This window comes from Oxyura jamaicensis, chromosome 20 (assembly GCF_011077185.1).
Source record: "Oxyura jamaicensis isolate SHBP4307 breed ruddy duck chromosome 20, BPBGC_Ojam_1.0, whole genome shotgun sequence".
Lineage (NCBI taxonomy): Eukaryota > Metazoa > Chordata > Aves > Anseriformes > Anatidae > Oxyura > Oxyura jamaicensis.
The window spans coordinates 4,981,088-4,991,864 of NC_048912.1; the positions used below are offsets into that span (position 1 = coordinate 4,981,088).

The following is a 10,777-nucleotide window of genomic DNA, read 5'->3' on the forward strand; positions in this document are numbered from 1 at the left end:
ATTGAAGGCTATGCCAGCATTGCTGCCCTCCGTTTGCAGGAGCCTCTGAAAGAAGCTCCTCTGCACAGAGCAAGGTGCACCTCCTTGATTACAGAGCAATTAACGAGACACAGCAGGACCCATCACTGCCCCTTTCCACCTCTCAGAGGCCGGGACAGACCCTGGGTCCTTTCTGCTGCTTCCCAGAGATGTCAGTCACTTGGGTCCCTCCCCAGTCACTTCCCCATCCAGCATATAAAGGCAGGGAGCAGGGGGGCAGCATGGTGTGCTGCCTGCTTCTTGCTTCCTGGTTACCTGCTTACCTTCAACGGGGGGAAAAGAGGTACTGCTTGCTACAAGAGGGAAAGTTTTTGGTTGGTGAGGCTGTGGTTGTTTTGTGAGCTACAGGTTCATGTTTAGATGTGTCTTACCTGGATTAATCACAGAGTTATTAATTAATACATGGTTGCATGTGATTCTGGCTGAAAGGTTAGGTATGGTCTGTGCTGGTATCGAGTGAAAATCTAGGTGGGGTTGGGCTGTGCTTTTGGCAGCAGAGCAGACTCCTGAATGTCTTTCCTCTTTTTTTTTTCCCCTCTAAATCTGCTGTTACTACCTCCCCCAGTGCAAGAGCTTCTTTAAGCCTTGGCAGGGAGGACAGAGGTACCAGATCCCTCTCTTAAGCGTGGAGCTTGCTATGAATATGGTCTCTCTAACAGAGATCCAGAGTGGGGGAAGGCTTCTCTCTCATAATGGGAATGAGGGTGATGTGAAGCCTAAGTGTTAGCTGGCTTTGGAAGTTTCCCAGACCCCTTTCCCCATAAGGGGAGGAGACTGTGAGAAGTGTCTCAATTTTTCAGACAGGGTCTTCTGTGAAGCTATTTTTATTTGTGATTGGATAGCAATGGCAGGTATCCTGCAAGCAGGAGTGCATGTTAAAAGTGTATCAAAGCCTTATATTCCCTATTATCCGAGGCTTGATTCCTCCCTGTTCCTCACTGACTGAGTACTACAAGTTCACAACTGACTTGACACTTACTACTATACTGTGTATGTACAACTTAATTTCACCAACTGTTAATTTCTCCTTTTCCTTTTATTTCCTTCTCTCATGACTAGAGGGCCTGTGAATTCTGTTTTTTACTGACTTTTTTTTTTTTTTTTTTACACTGCTCTTCCTGTTTTTCTTAGCTGTCCTCCTTGTTTTGGGACAGCGGGACCTTCCCCTTATCTTCCTAACATACTCCCCACTGCTATGCTACTGTCGTGCCTGCACAATCGCTTTTGAATAGGTTAGTGGAATTTTCCACTGCAAAAACACCTTCTATTGCAAAAACACAGCTTTGTTTCTGTGAGACCCATTCTGGGGTCTGTCCTTAACAGACACTATAAAAAGTCTCCTGATTATGTCAGGAAGAAACATCCCTCAGGAAGGGGAGCTCCTCTGAAGGCTCACTGCTGGTTTGGTCAAGCTTCTCCTAAACTTGCATTGCAGCTGCGATGGCCTCTGCTATGCCTGATAAAGAAGAAGCTGCTAAGAACTCTCCAGAGATGAAGGAAGAGGAGCAACAGGTAGGTGCCCTGTGTGAGATGAAATGGGTGGCAGCTCTGGGGTGCAGGTGGCCCTGCTGTGGCTGAGGCTGTGCCTGTGCAGAGGAAGAACCGCCTCTGCTCAGTCTGTGCCTTACCGCCCCTCTGGAAATAGGGGTGGCAGCACAGCCCCAGGTAAGCCTGAGGGCCCCTGGGATAACCTCTTAGGCTAAGTGAAATGGCCTGGTCCTTGGCTAGGAGAGATGCCAAGAGCCTGGCTTGCCACTGGCAGTGCTCCTGTGGAAAGGTTCCAATGTTCCAGCAGCCCAGGAACCTCCTGCACTTGCCTTGTTCCCTATGACCAACTTAATGCTCATTGCAGAGCAGTGTAAAGCCTGTTTGTGTACAACCAACCTGATCGTGTTTGATTTAAGCTTTCTCTGGGGTGCTGACTTGTTAAATAGCTCTCTAGAATGAACTAGAACTGGATATGTGTCCAGAAGCACTGAGGTTGTCTGCAGACTCAGAAGTCCCTTGGGTAGTGTTGCACTGGAAGAAAACCTTTCCAGGATGGACTGGCTATAAGTGTCAGTGTTCCACAGTTGTTTTTAAGTTTGCTTGTGGGCTTTAAAGCAAACATCTAAGCAGGACTTCTCTTGCTTTCCTTAGGCCAGGTGACTTGAACAGGCAAGCAGAAATTTTGGTGCAACACTGGACAGTTGCTTGCCCAGTGTCATGTTTGCAGGCTTCATGACTACTTTCCCCTTTTAGGATGCAGTAAATCAGATGGCTAGCCTGGCCTTTGTCAGCTCTGCCTGTGACATGGTTTCTACAGCTTATGCCTCCACTAAGGAGAGCCACCCCTACATCAGATCTGTGTGTGATGCAGCAGAGAAAGGAGTGAAGAGCATGACTGATGCCACAGCCAGTTGTGTGCAGCCACTTCTGACTACACTGGAGCCTCAAGGTAACTCCCTGTGGAAAGGGAGGTCTGCACCTGCCTCTGACGGACCCTGGCTCCTTCCAGCTCTGAGAGGAGCCCTCAGGTGTGGGAATGCACATTTCCTTCTCCATGCTAAAAGCACAACTCCAGACTTATAAATAAGGTCAAAAAGCAGAGTCTTACTCTGAGTGATGTGGTAGAGGGATATTCTCCCTGGGAGATGAGGATTGACTTTGGACCTTGCAAGATCAGCTTCAGAGTAGCCAGTCTTGTATATCAGTTTCTTGTAGCTTGATTCTTGCAACTTTGCAGAGGCTGAAGGAAAAAGCCTCTTTTGTTCACTTTAAGTCCAGAATGGGTATCCCTATCCTGTTAGCTTCTACTTGATCCTGGATCCTTGGCATACTGTTCCTTTTTCCTTTATAGAAAAAAGGACTGCACAACTTTATTCAAGGGCTTACAGGAGGGAGATCCATGTAGGTGGCTATGTCCATGTAAGTAAAAATTGGCTGCTATTAAGTGAATAGATCTACATGGAGACCAAGAGAAGCTGCTCTACAAATTCAGCTTACAGCAGAGCATGCCTGGCCTGGTGGCCTGGATGGAGACTTTGATACAGGCTCCTTGCAGAGCATTCTTCTCTGGGAGATAGGACTTGGGGGATAAAATACCAGGAAAAACAAGCTTTAATGTTTTGTTTTTTTTTTCTTTTAAACAGTTGCAGCAGCAAATGAGTATGCCTCCAAAGGTTTGGATAAACTAGGGGAAAAGGTCCCATTCCTTCAAAAGCCAGTGGACCAGGTGAGACTGTGCTATCCCAGGCTGGTCACTTCAGGCTTTCTAACATTGGGAGTGATGTAGCTTCCCAGAAGGAATGAAATACCCCTTAGGTGCACAGTACAAGCTCCTATGGGAGCACGTAACAAGCAGACACTGTGCAGAGTCCTTCTAGTGCAGTTCACCATAAACCCTTACCTGACATAAATCTCTTCTGCAGGTTCTCTCTGAAACCAAAGAGCTGGTGTCATCCACAGTGGCAGAGGCAAAGGATGTTGTGAGCAGCAGAGTGACGGAGGTGATAGATGCAACTAAGGGTGCTCTTCACAGTGGTGTGGAAGCTGCCAGATCTGCAGTAGCCAGCAGTGTGGGGATGGTCATGGACTCCAGAGTGGGCCAGATGGCTGTGAGCAGAGCAGAGGCTGTGCTGGGGAGAACAGAAGATGACAACTCCCTCCCCATTGGAAATGAGGAGTTAGGTCAGGAAACAACATATGTGGCTATATGTAATGGGATCATCAGATGGGGGGTGGTCAGCCCCATTCCTTTGGAATGTGTCTAGTGGAAAGTGCCATGCTGGAGGCTTCCTGACTCCTAGTCCAAAGTCTCCTGACACTTCTTAGCTCTGCTTGGTAAGAATGTTTGAGCTGCTTACAGGTGCTGTCTTTTTCCTCAGCCAAACTGGCAGCATCTGAGGAGGGTGCAGGTATAATGTCTGTGGAGCAGCAGAAGGAGAAGAGGAGGTACTTTGTGCGGTTGGGCTCTCTCTCTGATGAACTCCGCCAGTTTGCCTACCTGCACTCTTCAGATAAAATGAAGTGGATCTGGCAGGGCATGCACGAGGCTCTTGTACAGCTTCACTCCATCATTGAACTGGTAGGCAGAGCCTGGCCTCCTTGTTGGGGGGCAGGAGGTGACCAAAAGGTTGTCTTGGTCTCATCTTCATTGTTTTGATAAAATCCTGTGATTATTAGCTGATGTGTTCTGACACCAACTTTCCCCTCCCGGCACAGATTGAGGTGTTTAAGCAAGGCTTTAATAAAAAGCTTCAGGAAGGGCAGGAGAAACTGTGCCAGATGTGGTTGGACTGGACTAAGAAGTTTCCTAAAGACAGCAGATATGCCAGCTCTGCAGAGCCGGAGGTATCTCCCGGGGGGAGAGCAAGGGGATGCCCAGAGCCCTTTTACTTTTCTTTAACGTACTCCTGATCTTGTCCTTTCTGCCTCTTCCCAGGAGATGGAGTCTCTGGCCCTGCTGATGGCATGCAGCATCACACAGCAGCTGCAAATCACCTGTTGTAAAATCATGTCTGCAATTCGAGGCCTTCCCTCAAGCCTTCAGGATAAGGTGAAACAATCCCTTAATACCATAGAAGATCTTCATGCTTCTTTCTCAGCAGCAAATTCTTTCCAGGACTTGTCCAGCAGTGTCTTGGCCCAGAGCCGGGGAAAGCTGGCTGTGATCCAGGAGTACATGGAGGAGCTGCTGGACTACCTCAAGGACAACCGGCCTCTGTCCTGGCTGGTGGGACCCTTCTCTCCTCAGGAGGAGGAGGAAACTCTGCAGGAGGAAGCAGGGGCTCATGAAGCTTCTGCCAGCTCCCTATAGAGGGTGAGGCCCTGAGTGCAGGCCTGGCTCTGAGAGCTTGGGCTCTAATAGTTCTACCCCACTTCCTAGCTGAAGGTGGAGCTGTCATACTGAAGAGTCCTTGGTCCAATAAGTCTTTGGGGGGTAGTGGAGGTTAGCAGGACTGCTCCTTGGTGCTTGTGGCTGAGCACTGGCTCAAGATAGAGACCTGAAGGTCTCCAGTACTCCCACCTGCCTAGCAAGCTCTTTAAGGTATATCCTGCCATGGTGTATCCCCATGGTGTATCCATGTGATGCCTGTACTCATGCAATAGCTGCTGGTGGTCTTAATCCTTCATAACAGTATGCAATGTAAAGAACTCTTCCTAGAAGCTGCATGTATATGACCTAGTGTAAGTGTTCAAAATAAAAACTACTGCATGCAAAACTGCTTACTGTCTCCTCTCTTCTGGGGAGGCACTGTGAGTACTGCTCATCGGATGTGAGCTATACTCTTCTCACCTTCAAGAGCAATATCACTGCATAGTTGGAAGAAACGTGGCTCTGGATTCTGAAAACTTGCTTTAAAGCCTCTATGCAGTGGTGTTGAGGCTTATGGGGGAACTACAGCATGGGGAATTAAGAGGAAGTATTAATCTTTCTAATCTTCGTTTCTAGATGACATAAGTAAAGGCTAGGCTTGTGCCATTTGGGAATGCAGGAAATGCTCTGCCATCCTTGGTACAACAAGGACTACAGCTGATAGGCTTGGAAGTACCAAGCTGCAAGTTCAGCTAGCTTCCGAGTTCGGAGGCCTGTATGTGTCCTCCCCATGCTGGGAGAAACTGTAGGAAGCCGTTAGAATTGTGACATCTCTTGTCATTTGGTCTTCTAGGTGTAATCTTCCTACTGCAGTTGTCTCTTGCTGTCTGGTGGGGACTTAATGTGTGGTGGGGTAGGGGGTTGTAGGAATGGCTGCCTGGATGAGATACGGACTTGCAGAAGGCAAGTCCTTGGGGGTAAGTGGCAAACTTACGGGTGCCTTATGGGTGCTGGTCCTGTCAGTACTGACCTCTCCTGGCAAGGAGGAGCTAGGGGCTCTTCAGCCACCATGCCTGATTCTCTTCCAAAGAGGTAGAACAGCCTGCTGCTTTCAGGCTTGCTGGACAGTACTGACAGTACTCCTAGTAATAGCTTCTCTTTGAGGTTGGAAGCGGGGACTAGGGAGAGGACTCTCTTGTGGCAGAACAGCTACAGTCTTTTTTCTCTCAAGTAGAAATAGCTATTGCTGCAACCACTATGTGTGGTAACTTAGTGTGGTGCTGTGGTAGGACCATGTGGTCCCTGCGTTCTGGCTTGTTATTCCACTGATGCAATGTGAACCCCTGATACAGCACAGCTTCAGGTCTAGATTCACTGAGAGACCATCAGACAGCTCTTTGGCCTGCACTCCTTAAACAGCAACTGGCTCATCCTGGAGGCAAAACAGTAAGCCAACCTGAGTTGCAAGGCTGAGCTGTTGAGACCTGAAATAAATTGCAGGTGTCATCTCTCCACTGCATGCTCTCTGATTACTGTTGACCAATTTCTCTTTGGCAAAGAACTCAATGAGAGGTAAATTCAGTCTCTGTGATGTAACTACAGCTGAACCTGTAGGGAGGGAAGTGGGGCACTTATTGGAAGAAGCATCGGAGCTAGTCCTGCTGCTTGGTGGGAAATATGCTGTACTATTCTACAGCAAAGCTGAACAGAGCTACCGGGAGGTGCTAAACTTAACCTATCTAAAGCAAATAGCTGGACATTCTTGTATTCCACACTGACTTACCAGTGCAGCAGATCAGATCTATATTAATTTAGTGCTTAGCTTAGCAAATCATGCATGTTCTGCTTATGGATCATTGGGGTGTATACTTGCTTATTGCTTAAACCCAATTCCTGCAATCACTATTGACTGCTCCTACCTTGGGAGCCTGGTGTTCAGTGGGAGAAGGCAAATCAGTCATAGGTTCTCAGGAGAAGTTGTTTCCAGGTGTTTTTGTTCATAAGGGGAAGTTATGGGCTACTAAACTGCACTGGAGGTAGACTGTATGAGTGTGGGTCTCTTACATCAGTGATCATCCTCTCTGTGCTGAGTAACTCCTTCAGATGCTTCCAGAAAAACATCCCTCAAGGGTTTATCGAATCTTGAACAGTTGGTATATTAAAGGGTTAAAAAAAAATCCACCTGTGATTCTTTTTTTCCCAAGGTTCTGTTCTTCTAGTTTTTCCTAGCTTGAAGTTGCTCTGAACGGTGGGAATTCCCCTGGCTGTGTTTTGTGGGCTCATGACTGCTGTGTAGCACTCCTTAGCTCTGGCTGCTGTTTCCCACCTGGTCTCCTTTACTTATGGCACTTTGGAGTTGCCAGATAGCACCGGAGGTAATGTAAAAAACTGCAGGTGTCAGATCCATTGCACAGGTGTTCCTCAGGATCTGTCCAAGTGCTATACAGGTGCTATAGGGTAGGGCTTTCCAAAGTATCTGTGTTCCTAAGACCTTTTTGAGACAACCTCATGAGGACAGAACAAAAACAGCCTTCCCCACCATCTTGGATGCTGTGCATCCAGGCTGTAACTTAAAGGAGTACTGACTTGTGCTGTCCCATGGCCCCCTTGGCAGCTGGGGACTGATACTGCACATGGCTGGTGTATCCCTGGTTCCCTGTGCTGGAGCTGGTGGGGGTCAGCCCAATACCTGTAAGGTTTTTGTGGCCCTTCCATTCTACTACTATAGACCCCATGGTCTGCAATTGGCTAAACCAGCCTCTTTGTGGCAGCTTCAAGCTCAGCTTGGGAAGAAGTGTCTGAGTGGAAGCCTCTGCATCTGTTTTGTTTACATGTTTTGTTTCTTACATAAGAATCAATCTCTAAACATTTAGGGAACCATCGATCTTTTAGACCAAGCAAGAAGGACAAAACCCTCACCAAGACTAGCTGTGGCCAGGAATAGTTTTATTTCCATCTCCCTAGCTCATCTCCCTAGCTCTTCTCCTGGTCTTGTCCATGCTGTGGAGACAGGAGGATAAAATTGGAAAGAAACTGGGAATGAGAAATGGATGGGCTCTTTGTAAATGGCTGAAGTGTAAACTTCTCTGATCTCTGGGAGTGCACCCAATTTGTTCTCTATTTTTATCCAGACCTGTCTGTCTGTCTATTCTTATTCTTTGATTCACTTTGGATAAGTTAGTAATCTGACAATCCTAGACAAACACCTTGGCTGGAAAGATATGCTTTGAGATGTCTCTTCTGGCTCTCAGTAGCCCTTGGAAATATTGTAGTGCTCCTTAATTCTGATAATCAAATTCTGATAATCATAGCCCAAATAATTATTCCTTACCCTCCCCTACTGCTGTTCCTGCCTGCTTAGGCTGTGGCCATGTGTGATAGCTCAGTTGCAGGCTGATTTGAATTTTAAATGCAATCACAGGGGCACTTGCTCCTTGTTTTCCCCTCTTGCTAGATGCCACCTCACCTCCCTCTGCCATTTTCCTTAACACTTAATTAATAATTTAATTCTCTGCTCATACTCATAGGCCTCTTTTTATTCAGTCCCTGCTGTTCATTTTCAAATGCCTGGCTTATAGGTCAGGGAGTGTGCTGGCACTGGCTGAAGGCTACCTCGGGCAATATTCCAAAAAGCTGTCATCTTCCACGAGTTAGGAGGCATTAGCCAATGTGTTACTGTGACCCCTAACTGGCAAGGGTAACTGCTTAAGGAGGGTTTCCCAAGCAGCTTTGTCAAGAAGGCACTACATTGGGGAAACTGAAATTCTTAGCAAGTGCTGAAAGATGAAAGCTCTTTCGCTGCTCACAAGGAGTCTAATTTCTCTCTAATTTTCATAATTCTTGATATTTTGTATATTGTCAAGTCTTAAAAAAATCCACTTATTGTGTGCTGTAAAATAGTGTTACGTTTTTTTTTTTTAAAAAAAAGTGATTACCCTGAAGGGCTGTGGGGGTAGCTGGGGCCCTGGTTAGGTGTGAGCTGAATTCTACTTTTGTGTGATCTTTAAGGTCTCTGCTTGGAGAAGTTTAAGACTCTCAGAGCTTATTGGCATTAATCTACAATGGAAACCAGAGGAAGCTTCTGCTCTCAGTGCTGGGAAATGAGGATGCTGTGACTGGCCAGTGTGGGAGCAGAGTCAGGTTCTGGGGCCTTCTCCAGTCTTCCCCCATCACACAGCAGCAGGCAGGAGCTGCGTTTTGTGGGCTGGCACTTGGCCCTGTGCCTTCCTGCTGTAACCCCTTGTCCTCCCTTGCTCCTATTATTACCTCTGCTTGTGTCAGAGGGGGAAACCAAATGCTTCAGAGCATGGGAGAGGAAAACCTGAAGGGAGTTTCCTGTGCTCTCATTTGGATCCTGCCCTGCTGGGCAGGATGAAATGCTCAGGTGAGACCAGGAAACAGCTAGGAAAGGGCTTCGCTGAAGGACAGAAGTAGCACTTCTTAGGAGCAGCATTTTGAAGTCACCTGGGCTCCCAACTGGATGCTTTTCCTACTGAAACCTTTGCAGGCATCAGCACTCAGCTCTTTCCCCTTCCAGAGGCTCCTGCCAGGGACCTCTTCTGGCAGATCCTGGCAAGGTTTTGAGTTGGACAGCTCTGCTTTCCTCCATACCCTGAGGATGGCAGGAAGAGGAAAGGGGGTCAATAAATCTGCTTCAAATTGCCTTACAAACCAAGCGTGAACTTGTGACAATTCCAATACTGCCTTTGTGCGGCTTGTTAAAACCCCCGATGCCTCCAGGAGCGACAGGCGTCTGACCTGATCGATAGCCCAGCTGCCCTTTACTGCTGCAAACCAGGCAAAGCACCTCCTGTGAATACAGAGCACTGCCAGCAAATAATTGCCCTTGTTGTGGTGCTTTCTGGACACTGGCGCCTGCCCCTATGGTAAAGAAAATCCATTTGTAGAAGGAGTTAGTTCACAGTATTGACTTCCAAGTCTCCCTCTGATTCTCATATTTATTTAGATTCAACTATTCAACTTGAGCTGCTCCAGCAGTGAATTTAGAGGGAGGTAATCCAGAGGATAATTAACAAGCTGAATGCTGACACAGTTGGATTTTATGCCATCCTCAGTACTGATACTTTCTTCTTGTCTGTTTGTGTTAAGCTTGCTTTGTAAACTGATGGAGCTTGGTACAGGCCAGTGCATTCCTTCCCATCTCTCCTCATATGCCCCCATGGGCATCTCTGCAGCTCGATGAGCTGGGCGGGCTGAGGATAGAGTTGGGGCTGCAGAAATACTTCTAGAGTTTAGCAAATTTGCAGTTCAAGATGTCTATAAGGGCCCTCACAGCTGCTTGTGGGTGCTGTTGTTCTGGTAGGGCTGGCCACATGGGGATGGGATCTGCAGCAGGCTGGGCTGGAGTCTGCTGTGGCTCGCTCGGCCTGTGAGCTTGTCCTGCTTCCACAGGAGGGAGGACACGGGGCTTGTTAAAGGTGATTATCTGGGAAAGCTAAGTGAGGGCATGAAAGAGTGGAGGGGTTTAAGGCTAAGCCTGGGAAGAGGTGGAATGGGAAAATGAGAGGGATGAGAGAGCTGGAGGGGCAGGGAGTGCTGGGGACAACTGGAGAGCAGGAGAGAGGCTGGGTGTAAAATAGTGAATTGGGATATAGTGGTAATCGAATGTGTGTGGGGAAGGAGGGATGGACTGAGCATCTCAACATTTGGAGCAGAAAAGCAGGAGTGCTTTAAGGGGGGGGGGGTTCAGTCTGGGCAGGATTTGGGCAAGGTAGAGACCAATGGTGAATAAGGGAGGAAGCAGACAGCAGGGAGCTGGAGGCTGGGGGTGCAGGCTGGGGACAGGTGTGGGTGTTGTGGAAGAAGCCAAGCAAGTCTAGGAAATGAGCGTGGGAAAGGGTTTGTGATGAAATCAGATCTGAACCCTGCTGGATGGCTGAAAGGCTTGGTCAGGGAACATACTGTACTGTGGGAGGCACT

The 10,777-nt window shown here is 47.9% G+C and overlaps 1 protein-coding gene across 2 annotated transcripts; it reads left to right on the forward strand.

Moving 5' to 3' along the window:
- Nucleotides 1-247: 247 nt before the first annotated feature.
- On the forward strand, nucleotides 248-5,246 carry LOC118176968 (perilipin-3-like). Of its 2 annotated transcripts, none has more exons than XM_035344279.1 (8): nucleotides 248-319; nucleotides 1,473-1,551; nucleotides 2,281-2,476; nucleotides 3,171-3,253; nucleotides 3,450-3,708; nucleotides 3,906-4,105; nucleotides 4,243-4,371; nucleotides 4,463-5,246. In XM_035344279.1, exons 1-8 carry the CDS (start codon nucleotides 261-263, stop codon nucleotides 4,835-4,837), a joined length of 1,380 nt encoding a protein of 459 aa, XP_035200170.1. In that variant the 5' UTR covers nucleotides 248-260; the 3' UTR covers nucleotides 4,838-5,246. The 2 variants fall into 2 exon arrangements, with proteins under 2 accessions (XP_035200170.1, XP_035200171.1); XM_035344280.1 differs by having other exon boundaries at nucleotides 252-322; nucleotides 1,475-1,551.
- The last annotated feature ends 5,531 nt before the right edge of the window (nucleotides 5,247-10,777 follow it).